At 33.9% G+C, this 19,095-nt stretch overlaps 3 protein-coding genes across 3 annotated transcripts; all 3 read right to left on the reverse strand.

Moving 5' to 3' along the window:
* Positions 1–665: 665 nt before the first annotated feature.
* On the reverse strand, positions 666–7,654 carry Spz6 (Spaetzle domain-containing protein 6). Its single transcript, XM_072900105.1, has 8 exons — positions 6,642–7,654; positions 3,976–4,177; positions 3,500–3,620; positions 3,244–3,354; positions 2,838–2,960; positions 2,110–2,388; positions 1,736–2,021; positions 666–1,273 (listed from the first exon to the last, which is right to left on the reverse strand). The coding sequence occupies exons 1-8, from the start codon at positions 6,660–6,662 to the stop codon at positions 1,166–1,168; spliced, it is 1,251 nt and encodes a 416-aa protein (XP_072756206.1). The 5' UTR covers positions 6,663–7,654; the 3' UTR covers positions 666–1,165.
* A 148-nt stretch (positions 7,655–7,802) lies between these two features.
* On the reverse strand, positions 7,803–11,468 carry Hex70a (hexamerin 70a). Its single transcript, XM_072900104.1, has 6 exons — positions 11,190–11,468; positions 10,507–10,843; positions 9,936–10,345; positions 9,533–9,852; positions 9,076–9,428; positions 7,803–8,301 (listed from the first exon to the last, which is right to left on the reverse strand). Exons 1-6 carry the CDS (start codon positions 11,406–11,408, stop codon positions 7,895–7,897), a joined length of 2,046 nt encoding a protein of 681 aa, XP_072756205.1. The 5' UTR covers positions 11,409–11,468; the 3' UTR covers positions 7,803–7,894.
* A 2,333-nt stretch (positions 11,469–13,801) lies between these two features.
* On the reverse strand, positions 13,802–18,737 carry Hex70b (hexamerin 70b). Its single transcript, XM_072900103.1, has 7 exons — positions 18,649–18,737; positions 17,601–17,881; positions 16,976–17,315; positions 15,846–16,267; positions 15,418–15,737; positions 14,982–15,334; positions 13,802–14,850 (listed from the first exon to the last, which is right to left on the reverse strand). Exons 2-7 carry the CDS (start codon positions 17,811–17,813, stop codon positions 14,444–14,446), a joined length of 2,055 nt encoding a protein of 684 aa, XP_072756204.1. The 5' UTR covers positions 17,814–17,881; positions 18,649–18,737; the 3' UTR covers positions 13,802–14,443.
* Positions 18,738–19,095: the final 358 nt, after the last annotated feature.

A 19,095-nucleotide genomic window follows, 5' to 3' on the forward strand; every position in this document is an offset into this window, starting at 1 on the left:
AATAAAAGTATACTTAAATGTTAAAATATAAAAGCATAATAAAAATGCTTAATATTTAAAAAAATTAAACGTTTCAGCAATTATATTTTTTTTCAGAAGAATGTATGAATTATTAGATTATATTTTAAGTATGTGTGTTTATATCGTGTTGAATGGTTATTATTGTGTATGTTAAAGTTTTTTTCCGCAATGCTAATTGATTGTTGAATATTTAATTTTAATATTTACAGTTGGCTTTAAGAAGGCATCCTTTTTTTCTTTTTCTTTCTTTCTCTCTCTTTGTCTTTTTTTATTTAATATTATATCCCTTCTCCTTCTTTCTTTTAGCTGTTCTTTTTTCTATTAATTACACAAATATAAATTACACATTAAATATACATATAATATCATGGGAAAAGTTTATACATAAGTATAATATATATGTACTTTTCTTTTGTCTCCCTTTTTTTCTCTTCTTCGTTTTCTTTAACTTTTTTTTTCACTTTTCTTCAATTTAATATTTTTACAAGTTGTCACATAAACTGTCAAAATTTGACAGCTGCAGACGACACGCGCGAAACAAGTCGCAATAACGCACTTGACATCGAGACAATCAATTAGTATCTCGGAAAAGAGGCAACAATATTTGCGAGTGCTTTTGAAGATGCATCAATGAAAGATTAGGAGAAAATAAGCATTGAACTTTGGGACTCCAAGGCTCTTATCACAATACTTATTTATTTCTTACATCGTATTATTGTATCCAAATAATATATTATATATAATTATTCTAATTAGTATAACGTATTGGATTCATTCTTTGTATGGCTAAACTCGAATTAATGTATGCCCGTTTATAACAAATTGTATGTGTGTTTATGTGTGCGTGTGTGTAGATGTATGTGATACGTGAGTTCGATCGCTTTAATATTATATAATAATACTACAAATTATCGCGCTTACAACCTAGTATCGGGTAATTATCGACAGCTTATAATGTATGAATAAATAAAACTTAGTATATATATAAATAGGTAAACGCGTCAACGTTTGTCACTATGCGTGATATTTCGAACAACTTGGGTGAGAGAGTGTCACTTCTCGGCTTCATACAACGGCGATTGAAAATAATCACTCCATGAAGTAGAATTTTCTCGGGATGGAAGTTATCCGGATATAAAACTCATCATAATTCGATGTTGGAACTGCTACGACGAACATATCGATTAAAGTAATCCGGTCGCCAACACTTGCAGCTGCCCGGTACCAAGAACCAATCGTAATACAATCGTATCTGAAAAGAAGAATATGATTAATATAGAAAAGGATAAATCAAAAGACGTGAGAAAAATTAGTAAATATATATATCACAAAGACTCTTGTTTTCAATACTTTCAACTTGAAACTCATCATTAGTTTATATAAAAGAAAAATAAAAAGCGACAAATATTTTGTCATTATCTATAATAAAAATCCATTGCACAAGAATCAAAAAAAAAAAAGAATGAAAAAAATTATTTAAGGGAGTAGTAAAATCTCTACGATGACAGAGAAGCAAGATCAATCGATTACCCAGATAATCAAGCGTGATTAATTATATTGCTGTCATATCGCCAACAATAATATGATATATAATAATTGTTGGCAAGGTGACAGCAGTCTTACAAATAGTTGGCTATCTAAGTAATATCCCAAGAAAGAAAAACTATAAGGATATAAGTTTAATTTTCGAAATGTTTTGCAGAAAAGGTTTTACTTGGAAGCAACCCATTTCGTCGACACCGTCGCAGTGATGTTGCTGAGAGCCACCACTATTACGCGCCTCTCCTGTACTCGCGCGTTTCTGCAGATATTGCTGATAATTTTGGAAGTCGTGGACCGGTGGTGGCGAACCGGCGACGGGATCCCGGGTACCGGATCCGATGCCAACCCCTGGATTCTCTTCTAAGAATGTGTCCGGATAAAATATCTCGGCTACCAACAGACTCGTCCATCTCGGTGACGACAGGCATCCGCCGTCCAGGTAGTGACATCTCGATTGCCTACAATATCAGTCAGCAGGAGCAGATTGAACATATGAACTTGAAGAGAAATCGCGTAAATCTCTCGAAAGCGCGATGTACATCTTACATGCATCTGGTAAGCTCGATGGTCTGAGTGAAGTAACCCTCATAAGGTATCTGCACCACGTATCTCCAGACACCCTGGTAATTCTTGGCGAACACGGGGGTCGCGTACTCAACCTTGGCCGGGCAAGGTGTCGGCGGACCTGTATATTCCGTCTTCTCCTGGGAAGGTATACGTTCTCCTCGACGATACTCGGACGTCGAAGGTTCGTCCCGACGTTCGATAGCCGACGCCGGCGACGCGATCGGCTCACCTTGGATCGCTTTGTACAACATGCACACTCTGCTCGTGTGTATGTGTCAAAGAGGGAACACGATATTATTTTATAATCAACATGAAAGATCTAGATATATGTGTAAAATTTGTGTGTCTCCCCAAAAATGTTTTCTAAAAGGATCTTCAATTTTAATGGCCGCTATTGATTTTTTTTTTTTCAATATTAAATATCTTTATAATCAATTACAAATCTGCGAAAGTTAACTCAAAAATTTAAATGAATAATAAGATTTTATTACTTATTTATATTTTTTTGACATCTAGTTTCCGAATAGATTTCCACTTCGAATCGCTTGAAACTTAAAATTAATTATCTCGACATATTTCTGTCAAGGAAAAATTGAATCCAAAATGTTCCGTAGATGAAACGTAATATCGTTAGATCTGAGAGAGATATGTATCTTCTTTGTAGTAATGTTAAACTTGTCGAGATTCTTGAAACAAGATGTACTTACACTCCGCCACTATTTTCGCAAAACTTGCGACCACTTCGATTGGAAAATTGATCCGTGGTTAAAGCTAATTCCGGAGTAGATCTTTTGCTTCTGCCATGTGTTTCTTCTTCATCCGTATCAACACTATCAACAAGAAAAGAAATTGTTTGCTATCGAATGATAAACGCAATTTGCAGCTAAAGCAAAAACTGTCCACCACTGATATTATAATATATATTTATTTTTCAAATAAATACTGATATTGATAATATCGATGTATTTATTAAAAATTTAAATTTTACCCATGTATTTCTTGAGAAAATTGATGACTAAAAGTTTATATGAAAAAAGATAACAAATATACAAATATGAATTTAATTTATAGAAAAATTTGCATCCTATAACGAAGATATCTCAGACTGCTTACGAATTTTGCGACAATGAATGCACTTTGGCAACCTTTGGCAGCGAATCATCAGCCTTGAGGATCGGCAACGCCTTGCTGAGGAATTTGAGAGTATGATTCTTTATCAGCGCGCTGCAAAAAAATTTACACAAATTATTATTTTAGTAAAATTCATTTAACAATAAAAATCTCTTTTTACACACACACACACACACACACACACATATATATATATATATATATATATATTTGATTTAAGTATATATTTCTCACTTACAAAGGATACGATGAGCCGTTCACGTATTGATTCATTGGGTTCCGTGGAATATAGCCTTTGTTTAAATCACCGCAAATATTATGTATCGAAACATATCCCTTTCCTTGTTTATCCTTGCTGCCTAAAAGTCAGATAGCGGCGATTAAAATTGAAGATCCATTCGCGATTTAATCTTCGGGGATACAATCAATCAAGAAAAGTTCCTTTTTTTATTTAATCGCCGTCGAATACAAACACATACTATACTACAAAAATTTTTAAAGTAAAACAATTAAATGATAGAGGCATAAATCATTATCACCGCCAACTTTATTCGATGAGGAATTTTTATCTGAGAGGTAATAAATAAAATTTTATCCTTACGTGTTTTTTATCGATCTACGCGTGATTAAAGATATACCCATATTTTTAAAAGCAAAGGTATTTCAATTTTTTTTACAAATTGAATCTTGGCCTTTTATATAATTCGAACCTACCATAACATTCCTTGTCGCTGTCAATGTATGGCGGTGGCCGTACCCTGGGTGGTTCCGCATTCGGGGATTCGACAAACGCGTAATATCCTTCTGGCGGCTCATCCTCTCCTCCTTTAGTGGATTCGTTATCAACAATGTTGTTGGCATCGTTAGAACTTTTGGACTGATCTTCGGCGTAAGACGATGCGCACAAGAGTATCATCTAAACAATAATAATCATATTTTTACAAAAAGAAACAGATTACATTTTAATAGTAACATAAAAATACAATTGCATTTATCTTATAGGGCAATAATATATTTCTCATTATATTTTATTTCATTTTATTTTATATATTGTTATTTTTATTGATTTTTATATAGTTTATAGTTTTTAGAGTCTATAATCTCAGTTGCAATTGAAATGTGGATATTAATTTTGAATTTTGATTTTAATTTAATTTTAAATGTTGAAATTGTGATTCTGATTCTGATTTAATTTTGATTTTAATTTTAATTTTTAATTTTAATTTTCAGTTTAATTTATTTATTTGGAATGTGAATGTGAATTTGAAATTGAATTTAGTTTAAGAATTAGTTAGTAAGATATTCAAATATTTAGCAGCCGAAATATTTTGTGTAAAAATTAATATGTATGAATAGACCGGAAGCCATAAATAAATAATGATAAAATAAATATATTATATTAAAAAAAAGAATTTTAATCTGTTTTCTAATACAAAATTAATTATTCAAATTAATTTGCCGGAAGGATCCACAACTCAGCCGCATTTAATCGTACTTTAATTAATTCAATTTAAAAAAACATGAGACGAGTATACATATATAAAGTAATTATATAATATAATATGAAGCTTTTGTTTTTGTCATAATAGGTCTCTTCATCTTTCTTTGATTCTTTTTCAGTTTCTCTATACGAGATTTCTCTATCCGCGTTTAATAATAACGGCTAACAAGTATTACGTTACATCGCGATTACGAGAGAGGTATTCCCCTCGTAGTTACCGAGGTATGCGTTGGATGCTAACGGTACACGGTCCACGGTCGGCGCCTCTCGCGTCTCCGGGCTGTTCAGCCTATTTTATAACGCGCGTGCTACTCGATCGTTGCCCTACTAACCGGTGCATTATACGGTTCTACTGATAATCCCGCTTTGCTCAAAAACTGATAAGAATCGGAGAGGAAAAATATTTTATTTTCTATTTTCTATTTTTTTTTTTTTTTTTTTTCCAAAGCGTTCAAATGCATCCCTGAGATATGGTTCACGTCACGATATATTTCTGTACGTCTGTCTGTTAATTTTTTCAAGATTAAAAAAAATTTCTACCATGATGCAATGATCGTCATCTTTCTATTTCGCAAGAAAGCAGAATTTGAAAATAATCAGCTGGTCAAGAACAATTTTGTATATCAGCACCCTCAATGACGTTTCATCTCCATTGATGTCTCTTTTTAGGATGAAAAAATAGATTTTATTGAGAGAAATATATTTGGGCTTAAAATTAAAACATTAATTTGTCGACATTATATGTCGCAGAATATTTTGCCCGACTTTATTCAGTCATGCGATCTAGCTTTATATCTAATACCTAATCAATACAATAAAATGTAATTATCAATTAACGAGTGGCTCTCTACTAGAGACGCAGCTCAATGGGGCTTGAGGATTTTTAATGTAGAAATTCTTTTGCCCGTACAAGGTGGACGTCCTACTTTCTTGGAGTAGATTCGAGCGTTAGGAAGTTACGATACAGTTACGAGGACAATGACGTCTCCGAACCGGTATCGACAGAAACGGTAGACTCGATCCTCATTTAGCCAGGCATAGCTCATATGGGTGAGCACGAAAATACCTGACATTGGTTAAAATAAGGGACGCAATTCAAAAATTATCATTTTTGTAAATTAATTTTTTTTTTCAATTCCATCACTTTTATAAAAAAGCGATGATCATCAAAACTCCTCTAATTGCTTTATAATATACAATAAATACCAATTAGAGTCGCATTCAAGATTTCTTTTTCTCTCATTTTTTTTTTAATGAATTTTTGTTTGCAATCGCTTATTCTTATAAACTTCTTTCATATATATATATATATATATATAAAGTCCTACAGTTTCTTCTTCTTCCTTTTATTTATGAATTCTCAATTCTCGATTTGAAGTTTAAATTTACTTTGTCAGAAATGGAGCGATTTAGAGAGGGATTTACATGCAATAAATGTCAAAAATAATAAAAAATGGTATATAAATAAGGCTCTTTCGATAAAAATCAAATATTAGAAAATAAAAGGTCAATTGGAGTCTGAAATATGTAAATGGATTAAAAACTTGTTCATTTTATTTACTTCTTCAGCATTATTTAAAACTGTTCTTTTTTCTCTTTTATTTTTTAAATAAAAAATTTATTATACATTGAGAAATCACAAATAAAACGGCAATTACAAATAATACATAAATATTATATAAATAATACATAAATAATAACAGCATCTCATGTTAATTTAAATTTTTGATAATACGAAATGTTGAATTCAAAAGATCCGTAATTAAATTAAAGAAGACATTAAGAATAACAAAATTCAGATATTCACCTGATCATTGATCCCAGAATATGTCGCGATCGTGAAAAGTAAGTTATTGAAAGAAGAGGAAAAAGAACTTACGACAAACGTGCGAAATTCCATGGCGCGTTAGTCCTTGTTACAAGGGGGAGATAAAAACACGTCGCGAGAGCGACTTGTCAAGTTCTTCTCGACACTGATGACACGCGCGAGAGCCGCGTATCTACCGGCCAACGGTTATAGCAAAACTGAATTTCTCGTCACCCGCATCGCTCGAGGAAGCCAGTTACCTTCATCTCGGCCGTGTACTTGACCGTCGTACGGTGGAGAAACGCGCGAAGGTGTCAGACTTGACCCGATTAAAAAAAAAATAGATCGTAATTATTACGCAATATTATATATTACGCAAATTCTAAAAAGGTCGTGAAAATCGTGTGTGATGCAATACTAAAAAGAAAATAATTCCTTACGCAAAAAAGTGTAAGAGAAATCATTCTTTGTAGGATATTTCAAAATTTTTTGAAGAAAAAATTTATTTTAATAATTCCTTGAGGTCTGTTAATGTAATATATTCTTTCTCTTTTTTTGTTGCATAATAACTTTAAATAACCATTTGTTACGCATTCTTGAACTCGTTTTAATAGAGTTTCTCGAGTCACAAATAAAGAATTAAAAATATTTTATTAGAATAAAATAAAAATAAATTTATATATTATTACTTATTTTTTTCAGTGTTTTATATTATTTATTATAATCTCTTAAAAGCGTATTCTTTATTCTTTTAATTATGATTTTAATTGCTACAATTTAATTCTCTAATTTTTAATAGCTATGTTTAAAATTGATAACTACTTTCGAAACACATGCATATATACTTTTATATAAGATTAATAAGGATTTTCTCAATTTATAAAACGTGGAAAATATTATTATATAATTCTTTAATTTTCAAAATCTTCTTAAAGCTCTCAAAAATATAGTTTCATTTAATTTTTACAAGAAATTATTCCACTCTTAATTGTATTATAATCCTTGTTCTATATAACAAATTTTAATTAGATTACAATAATTCTAAGATTTCTAAATGAAAAAAAATAATTAGCTCGTATCAAAGTATGAAATGTTAATAAAGCGTTATTAAATTTTAAAGATGATGACTATAAGCCAAATCACTATAACTTGAAATTCGTCGTCTATACGAATGACAGTAAACATGTTTTTTTGTATAAAATCTCTGAAAATTAATAAATTATACAAAACATATATATTTGTATATTTTATTCAAATACGTTTAATCGTGGATGCGCAATTACGTTGATTCGAATGATCAAAGACTTAGTAAGGTAAACAAGATATCAATAAGTGACATTCAGCTCCATCTCGTCCTTGTGGTAGATCATAATGTCTTTCAGCATCATATTTGATCCATCGTAGCGGAAATTGAAGGTCGGCCTGTCGAGTGGGAATCCGAACGGCTTGTTGTCGAATTTATAGCCACCAAAGATGCGGGACAAGTAAGGGTACGGTTCTTCCTCGAGTGGGTTCACGTAGACGAAGATCTGGAAGGGCATGCCCTCCTTCTTGCCCTTGGGCAGGAGTAGACGCTCGGGGAATCCGTAGATTCGTTCCGCGTACGAGAGGGTGTCAGAACCGTCCAGGGCCTTGAGTACCTTCTTGTAGAAGACCTCGCTCGGTTCCGGATCGGGTATGGTAAAGCTACAATCTTGGCTGTTTCGGATGATCTTATTTAGACCGGCATTCACTGTAAAACAACATGGAAGAGAGTTTACCTCCGGATCGAAAAATTGAGTATCTCTATACACATGAAAAAAGAGAATTTTCCTACCTCACCTAAATGTAAACCAAACTCTTTAATGACACTAATTATTTATATACTCTAAATAAATTTTTGTTGCAGAAATTCCCTGAAATGAAACTGTCACTCCTTTCAGTAAGAATGAATTTATTTTTCTAGACAATGAAATAAAATTAAAAATCAAGAATTAAATGATAGCAATTAAGATGGTAATTAAAAGAACAAAGAATACGCTTTTAAAGGATTAATAAAAAAATAATATAAAACACTGAAAAAAATAAATAATAATATATAAGCTTATTTTTATTTTATTTTTTAATAAAAATATTTTTAATTATTTCTTTGTGACTCGAGAAATTCTATTAAAACGAATTCAAGAATGCGCAACAAATGATTATTTAAAGTTATTATGTAATAAAAAAAAGAGAAAGGATATATTATATTGATATACCTCAAGGTACTATTTAAAATAAATTTTTTCTTCAAAAAAAAATTTTTCAAATATTGAAATATTCTACAAAAAATGATTTCTCCTACACTTTTTACGTAAGAAATTATTTTCTTTTTAATATTGCATCAAACGATTTTCACGGCCGTTTTAGAATTTGCGTAGTATTTAATATGTAATTTTTGCTTGTGCCAGCTATTTTTCTCTTTTTTTTTTACGTGGAATAAAATTAAAGTATCGTAAAAAAAGGAAAGAATTAATTTGCTGCTCACGATCGATTATCCAGTTGTCCATTTCATAGAAGTATTTTGCGCCATCAGAAATATCCATCGGTTTATGATGAATGTCGTATTTCGGCCCAATGAAAATGCGTATCGTGGCTTTCATCGGTTTCTCGGCGTTGATGGCAAGATGGAAGCTGAACGGCTTGTGATTAAGTCGATATTGACGGATTTTGACTAACGTGCTCTCGGCCTCTTCCACGTTATCGATCATCATACCGTTGCTGACCGTTGTGTCGAATTGATCGAAATAGGTGATCAATTTATCCACAACCAAGGATTCGACCTTCAGCTCGGGATAGATAATCTTGTCCTTGTTGTATGGCTTCTGATGCATTTTATATCTGAAAAAAAAAATTGTATTTGTCAAAAAGATGTTTTATTAATGTCGCAAAACAATTTAACGCATGAGCAGAAAATTTCTTAAGTATATCATCAAGTGTGATACCTGTAATAATAGAACTTAAATATTCTCTTGTAGAGGCGGTAGAACGCGGGATCTCTCATAGATGTGCTGTAAAACTCGAGGGCACTGGGTATAATCTGATACGAAGTTGACGGCTCCAGATTGAATCCAAGGATCTTCCTCGCCAACAAATCGATGCTGCCGTAAAAGTCGCGGTTGCAGGAGTCCATGTTGCCCTCGATGATGTTGCCGAGGATGTTGAGGCCCTCGAGCGTGTAAATGTTGATGAATTTGCCGGTCGCGTCCACGACGAATCCGGAATCAATGACGGCTGAGACTCGAGATTCCATGTCCTCTAAGTTCTAGAAGCAGATTTTGATTAAAAAAGGTTCGCTCTCTCTCTCTCTCTCTTTCTCTCGCTGCAACTGTCAAAATTCAATCGCACCTTTATATACCCGTACTTGTAGTAGGGGAATTTGCTCCAGTAAGGCCTCTGCGGCAAGGGCAGCCCGTTGTGATAGGTCATGGTAGGATAGTACCCGGTGTAGAATTCATTGTGCAGATCGAAATCTTCGATCTTACCGATATCGTTGGACAACCGTTCCAGGTAGTAACGGGTCATTAGCAGTTTGTGACCGTAAAGATATTCTACGCCGCGCCACTTCTGCAGCCCAAATTCCTCGCTCTTGAGCCAGAACGGATTGTCGAGCCGGAAGTAGAAGTAGTAGGTGTTCAAGCCAACATCCTCGGTGAAGTAATTGAGCTTGTGCTCAATGTCGTACTCATGCGAGATGTACCATGCGGAGTAATTCGCTGGGATGATGTAAGTGTCGTAGTTACCGAACTTCTTCGTATCTACAGATTATAAGAAACATCCTTTACGAGTTTCCGAAGAGAGAATTTTAACAAAACGTTCTGTCAACTCCATTGCAGATTCATGCAGACAAATGAGATATGAATGAGAGAAACTTGGACTCCCTTCGATCTGCAAAAACGAATTTCCAACATCAGCTCACCTAGTTTGCCGAAGAATTTCGCGTGATGCGCTTTCTCGAGTACTTCGGAGTTGAAGTATGCGTACGGATATATCTCGTAAAGGGGTGGCAGCTGAATAAATTTCGTGTCCTCGCGATGTGTGACGGCGACATACAGGGCGTAGATGTACTGCATCTCATTCATGTGAACACGCGCCCACGACGCTGTCTTGTAGAAAGTGTCAAAGTCCTTGGCGTAGTAGAATAGACGGAACAAGGCTTCTATTTCCTTCAGCTGCTTCGGATAATATAAGGAGCTGAGCTCGCCGCGTGGAAGCATGCCATACTCGTACAGGTAGAGGAAGTTCTTCACGGCGGACTGCAAAAATCAGGTGAGAAAAAAAAGAAGATATATATAAGTATCTGACAGATAAGTATCCTGCAAAATGTGTGCTAAAGGATAATTTATATGCGCGGTATCATTTTTATTTTTTAGAAACTTGAAAGCTTCCCGTGTATAGAAACGAACAAATTACTCGCATATTATCAACCATGTATACGATTATATAAGACGAAACACAGTTATTAATTCCACACAACTCGACCGGTTTCGAAACACGTACAGAGTTAATGAAGAAGCAACCCGGTTGTTAGTAAATAAATAAAAAGAAGAGCAAGCGTAATAATCTCCGATCCGTTATCAATTGCGTGACTGATTAATTTACCGTGTTCGTGTAAGAGTCGATGTTGGCCTCGATATTGTACGAGCGGCCTTCCTCGTACAGGGTGGGATTCACGAGGGAGGGTTGCGCTATGTGGTACAGAAGATTGTAGACCTTCTTCTGCTTATGGAGGAACTCCTTGTCGGCGACCTTGATGGTATTAAAATCGGCCGCTACAAAACCGACGGCCGCGATGGCGGCCAGTGCGGTCAGGAGTTGCATCTTAGGCAAAACTTTCCCTGAGACGTGCCGAGACGAGAATTCGCCAATTCTATGCGACAGACGACGCCGCGCGCGCACTTTTATACATCTAAATCGAGCGCGCAATCAAATGACCGATGGGTCATAAGGGTGAATCGTGGACGTGCTCGATATCGAATCCGCCAAGTTCTTTGCTCTCGTTTCTTACACGAATGAATGATTAATTTGCTAATGGGAGTGTGCAAAATTTATCGCGATTATTTATCTCATTTATTAATCGCGTTTCGCTGCAATTAATTATTTGCCGATAAGCAAATGCTTTAATTAGGGATATTTTAAGCTATTCTTTAATTAGAGGTGTTTATTACATCAATTTATATATCGATATTTTCAAACTCTCAATGTACTAGAAATATATATTATTTCTAATCAAAATACACGTTATAAATTTCTTTATCACATTCTTTAGATCAACAGTGTTTTGTTATTATCAAGTCTTCTTATACTTCTTGAAAATAATATATTTTAAAACACTATTCTTTTTGGCAATACTATATGTCGTACAATGGATACTAGTTGAAACTATTTTACAGTTTTGCTTTCCAGCGTGTAGTTACAAAAGCCATAGAACATAAAATTAATTTATAACTTTGATATTTCTCGATAAATGAAGTTTTAATCATAATAATATTTCTTCTAATTTTTAACATATACAAGAAAGTTCTTCAAAGTATATATTTAAGTAATTAAATTTACCTTATATATCAGCCTAATAATTTGCCTCTGTGTTGTGCCAGTTAAATAAAATTTCTTAATAATTTGAAAAATATTTTATAATTATACTTGTTAATGGATTCGTTTTTGCCGAGAAGGACATCACTTTTTAGATAATATATATATATATATATATATATATATATAGTGTTTGAATAATATATCTTATTACGCAATCGATCAAAAATATGTTTGTACAAGTTCTATGCATTCGTGTTTATAACGACAAATATAAACAAAATTATTTAAATCGTCTCTCGAGGAATAATACAGAATCTCATTCAAGCGTCTAAAAATATGCCTTATCTCATATAACTTTTGACTTGAATCCAAATTATAAATGTATACTATGTATTAATATCGCCACATGACGATTTAATTTAGTTTTAGCATTTTTTTATACGTGAGTATAACCGTACAAATACGATTTTGTAGATCCGATATAATCATAAATTCTCCTAAATAAAATCTTTGCAAATTACATTTTTCCTATCAATTAGAGGCGGATACATTTTATTAATTGAAAATTATTCGCGCTGATCTTGAATTTATTCATTTTTAGAATTTTTATCGTTTACTGACCACATTTGAGTCTTTAATAAATATTTATCTTTTGTTTAAATATTGTGTGATTAAATTAAAAAATTTATCTTGCTGCAAATATATTCGTGTCGCGATGTCAGCTGATCATCAAAAATATTCTCACACTATTAAAAATTAAGAAACAAATATTACTTTATTTATTATGCTATATTTTATTTTGTTTGTGTGACCAAGTAACTACATTTCAAAAATACATTTCAAAAAATAAAATAAAAAGTTTCTTATATCTGTTGCAATCATTTGTACGCACGAGGAAAATTCTAAATAAAAAACAAGCGATTTATAGCTCATATATGATAATTTGGTTTCGCAACTTTTGTTGTAAAAAATATTCATTAAGAATTTGATATCATGGATCACGCTACGATTGATGATGCGTCATGAAAATTCCGCCTGACAGATCGATAGGTTAACAATTGTGCTTAGACGATAAACGAGAGATATACATATTATCACGATTTATTTGAATCTTTTGTCTGGGATGGTCGTATCCGCGAGCGCATTCGCGGAATAATTCCAACCATTCTCTCGAAAGATCCTCGTGTCATGACCTGTGATAAGTGCTCTAAACAGCCGGCTTTTATTGTTGTTATGCCTTGGATAACATAATCGTCTGCCTCTTTGGTGGCATTAATGAGGGGTATTATGCAAAAAGTAATTGATCCATATAAGAACACATTACGTATAGAAGTAGGTATGAAAGTCTGCGCTTTGAACTTGATTTATTAAAACTATTATTTTAGTTAATGTGTTTTTGCATAATACACATACTGTTTAGATTAAATTAGAATATTTTTTTGATAATAAATCTAACAATTTTTATAATATCAATAATATAATAATTATTTAAATACCAAAGGTATTTAAGATGTTTAATTAATCGTTATCAAGAAATTATACATCGCACTAGAAAATATTATTGCGTTATATTTATCTATATACATCTCATTAATTTCAAGGTTTTATCACTATAGTGGAAAAATAATTTCAAGGTTTTATCACTATAGTGAAAAAATAAATGTTATATAAACCACGTATGCAAAGTATCTTTATTATTGCTTATCATAATATTACAACATATGCGTTCCGATTAAAAGAACGTCGTGCATAATCATTTATAAACGGCTATACATCGCACATTTATCGTATATTTGTATCATGATAAATCGAATCGTGCTGGACAACATTTGGTCAAACTACAATGTCAACAAATTTCAATCGTTAAAAAAACACGATAGCAATTATAAGTGCTGATGCACTAAAAATATTTCTAATTCGACTCTTCATTTTAATTATCAAGCGAAAGAAATAGTAAATAAACGTGTGCTTTAATTCTAATTTTGCAGTTTTTAATAGAATCCACTTCGCGAATAAACAGAAGATCGAGAGGAATCGAAGAGGATCAAATGAAGCTAAAAGATCTGACGAAAGTACAGAAAGGCAGAAGAGACGAGATAAATGTGAGAAGGTGTCTCATAAAATTTCGTTCATCTGGGAAATGAAATTTACGCGTTACATATAAAATGCTGGAGGACGCAATATTAGTATCTCTCTTATCTGTATATCTCTTTTCAAAGCTAACACAATCACGCGTGTTAAATAACTACAAGTTATAAGCGTGAAAAGTATGATGTGATATGTCATCGCGTAGCGAGACAATTGCAAAACGGACTTTGTTATTACATGGTGAGATTCAATTCCTCCGCCTGCTTGTGATAAACTAGAACGTCCTTGATGTGGAAGTTGGGTACGGTGAAGTTGGAGGAAACCGGTCTGTCAAGCGGGTATCCTAACGGACGAACGTCCACCACGCTGAGACCCCAGACGGGGGTATCCAACTTTATAGCCATCGTCTCGTCGAAATGCGACACGGCCACGAAGAGCTTCAATGGCATGCCCTCCTTCTTGCCTTTGGGAAGTATCAGACGATCAGGAAAACCGTAAGGCTGTTCTGAGTAGTTGAAGGTCTCGCCACCCTCGAGAGCCTTCACTATCTTCTTGTACAGAACGTCGCTGGGCACCTCGTCCGGAACAACGTAGATGGACTCGTGGCTACTGCGCTCGATCTTGTTGACACCAGTTGTCACTGTAACGATTAACATTATTAACGGCGATCGAAGAACTTGAAACCTTATCTTTCCCCGAAAGGAAACTCGAAAAATATATTTGGCCTCTCGTAAAAAGAAGATGCGCGCTGGGAAGTAATTCAGTACTTACGGTCGACGACCCACTGATCCAGCTCTAAAAAGTTCATGTAATTCTCGGTCATGTCCAGCTCGTGGCCGTGAACGTCGTATTTCGGTGCAATGAAGATGCGAATGATTGCCTTGACATTCTTGTCGCTGTTGACTGTGATGTGATAGGTGAAAGGCTTGTGGTTGAGACGGTACTGACGAGCCTTGATGAGCATCGATTGCGCCTCTTTGTGACTACGCACGGACACGACGTTGCTGATCAGCGACTCGAAATGATCGAAGAATGTCAACAACTTGTCAACAGTGACAGATTCGATCGTGACACCCGGGAAGACGAGTTCCTCGTGCGTGTATTTCGGCAAGTGTTGTTTGTATCTAGAGAGAATGTAATTGTGTTGAATAATTTACTTCAATGTTCTTCATTAGAAGTAAATCGGATTGGATTTAGGAAGCCATACCTCATATAGTAAGTGAGAATAGTCTTGTATATTCTCCAGAAGACAGGATCTCTCATACGAGTGCTCATCATCTCAAGAGCGGTAGGGACAGGGTTGTGCTTGGTGGTATGTACCAGGCCGGTGCTGAGGATCTTCCTGTACAATGCATCAATGTGTCCATAATACATGGGATTGACAGATTCAACATTACCCTCGATAGCGTTGGCGAGATGATTGAAACCGTCCACAGAATTGTAAATGTCGATATGTTTGCCGTTCGTATCAACGATGTAGCCCCTGTCGATTGCGTTGGAGATGCGAATGTGGTGGTCGTGCAGAGCCTGTGTCGGATAAGCGTAAAAAGATGATAGTTCATCTTCGAAACCGCCTTTCGACGTTTCTTGGGCATGTTAGTTTTGATAATCGACGAGGGGGAACGTACTACCGACCTGGACATCCTTATACGCTTCAAGAGGAACCACGTAACCGACGGGACGTTGCGGAACCGGCAGACCATTGTGATGCTGCATCGTCGGGTAGTAACCAGAAACGATAGGCTTGGTCACGTCGACGTAATCAATTTCGCCGAGATCGTTCGACAGTCTTTCTATATAATAGCGATTGAGGAACACCTTGTGCATGTACATGTAAAAATCGCCGCGAACGTTCTGGGGCAGGTTGTAATTAACGGTGTTCATCCAAGTTGGGAACTCGTAGGACTGTGCGACATAGAAAGCGTTCAAACCGACATCCTCAGTGAAGTAGCTTAACTTTTGCTGTTCCAAAGTTTCGTCGTTCATCATGTACCAGCCGCTGTAGTTGGCAGGAATGTAGTAATTATCCACACCTCCGATTGTTTTCTTCAGGCCAACTGTAGAGTAGATTCGATTAATATTTTAATATACAATAGCGTTTTGTTACATTTGTCCTGTTGATTCAAAAGACTTTGTTTTGATATATAAAATATTATAAATAGACAGTTTCTGCATCAATCTTGTTATTCTATTTTATCATATGAATATAATAATTATATCAATAAATAATCTTTCTTTAAATTTATCTAATATTTAATTTATGAATGCAAATTAAAAGATCAATATTTATCTTTAAATTCCAATATAATCTTTCTCAAACACTTAAAATATCATTGATGCACATTTAATTGCCTGTTTAAATTAGCTTTATGTTGCAATTTCTGTTAACATCTTGCAATTTTTTTATGTCTATAATTACTGTTCGAGAACTTTTGCATATATAAAAATAATATATTTTAAAATCTCACTTCTCTAAATAACTATTATCTAGCTAAGGAAAGTTAATAATAGTTTATAGATGTAATATGCGTGCTTTAATTTTTTGCGCGAATTAAAGTTCTGCAGAAAAATATTATTTTTTTCCGATGTATTAATTATCAGTATGTTAAGAATTCTTCTAATCTGAAGAATTCTTAACATACTGATAATTAATATATCGGAAAAAAAAAATATTTTTCTGCAGAACTTTAATTCGCGTTCATAAATTAAATATCAGATTTAAATTTAAAGAAAGATTATTTATTGATATAATTAAATATACTAACCTGATTGTGTGTCGCCCATTGCGATGCGATAGGCCTTATGTATGACCTCGTCGTTGAAGAAGTACTGCGGGTGCAGCTCGTAAATCGGGGGCAGACGGATGTTCTTGGTGTCCGGGCGATGCAAGACGGCGACACTCAAGACATAAGTATACATGTATTCGTTCACGTGGAAGCGTGCCCATACGGCAGTATTATAGAAAGTGTCAAAGTCCTTTGCAGTGTAGAAGACGCGGAACAGGCTCATCGCATCCTGGTGATGTTGGGGAACTGTCATGGTGAACACTTCTCCCCGCGGGAGCATTCCGTGCTTCCATCGCTGCAGGAACTCGGTTATTGCCGCCTAGAACAACCAGACCACGATGTGAAATGCAGCGTTGCTTAATCAGGATCGGAATGAAACCATTTCAGCAAGCTTCTCGTTCAATAAGAAAGTCTCTATCTATCAACTTTAGGCATTTTATCATTGAAACAAATAATAAATGTAAATTGGAAAAAAAATCGTTCCCTCTTCCTCGAGTTACAAGAAGTTATACTGCAATTTTATTGTATATAATATATATGGAAAAAGCAATTATACTTTTTTTTAAATACTCATATGTAGCTCTGATTGTGCTACGTCCAATACCTGATCCGTGAAAGAAGCGAGGTTGTCTTCGAGGTTGAAGGTTCGCGCCTTTTGGTAGAGCTCCGGATGGTAGACGGTCGGCTGATCGACGTGCCAGAACAGCTCGTAGAGGTTCCTCTGCTTCACCAGGTACGCCTTGTCGGCGGTGTGGGTGGGCACTTGCGTGGCATGAGCCAGGCACACAGCCGCCAGGAACAACGCAATCGCCTTCATCCTCGTGTTTGCTTCGAGAAGGACCGGCTCGCAGCATCTCGCGCGAATTACATTATATATAGTGGTCTCTGGGGAGATAAAAATAATTCGGGGTGCAACGATTGGTGGCATCCCGAATGAGGTAACCGATAGTGACACCGATAACCAGCGACCAATCTTTGTTTGTGTAATAATTATCTTCATATTGATAATTGTGTTTATACCCTTTGACATTTAAAAAATATGGAACTCGGAGTTTTTGTCGTAGTATTACGTTATTGTTTTTGCGGAAAAAAACATAATTTCTTTCAAAATATTTCTCTTTAAAGTATATCGAAATACTTGGATTCTTTTTGGATATTTTTAACAGATATGGATTAAAATTTAGTTACGAAACGAAATAGAATTGAGATAACACGGCAAAACTTTGCAGTATAATCTTGTGATAAAAAAAATTAAAGCACGCATATTACATCTACAAACTATTATTAACTTTCCTTAGCTAGATAATAGTTATTTAGAGAAGTGAGATTTTAAAATATATTATTTTTATATATGCAAAAGTTCTCGAACAGTAATTGTAGACATAAAAAAATTGCAAGATGATAACAGAAATTGCAACATAAAGCTAATTTAAACAGGCAATTAAATTTGCATCAATGATATTTTAAGTGTTTGAGAAAGATTATATTGGAATTTAAAGATAAATATTGATCTTTTAATTTACATTCATAAATTAAATATTAGATAAGTTTAAAGAAAGATTATTTATTGATATAATTATTGTATTCATATAATAAAATAGAATAATTTAAATTTAAGAAAGAAATAAAATTAATTTGACTAATATACTAACCTGATTGTGTGCCTATTGCGATGTAATAAGCCTTATGTATGATCTCTTATGTATGTTGTTTCGAGAATTAAAAGATGTTGCAATGTAATAAGCCTTATGTATGATCTCTTATGTATGTTGTTTCGAGAATTAAAAGATAAATATTTTTGAGAATATATCTATATTAATAAATAATAATCATTTTAATTACAGACAGACTTAAATAATACGATAACGAATGCGATAATTCAAATATAACTCGTTTTTTTTCGATTAAGTACGACTTTAAGTACGATAAACTGTTACCTAATGATTATATAATGTACTATTTGTGCAAATATACAGAGTTTTGTATTAAATGATAAAAATAGAACAAATTAGCTAAAAAAAGAAAGATATTAAAATATTTCTGTAGATTTAAATATATGTACATACACGTATATTGAAAACAGAAATTTTTATATTTTA

This window comes from Anoplolepis gracilipes, chromosome 10 (assembly GCF_047496725.1).
Source record: "Anoplolepis gracilipes chromosome 10, ASM4749672v1, whole genome shotgun sequence".
NCBI classification, from domain to species: domain Eukaryota; kingdom Metazoa; phylum Arthropoda; class Insecta; order Hymenoptera; family Formicidae; genus Anoplolepis; species Anoplolepis gracilipes.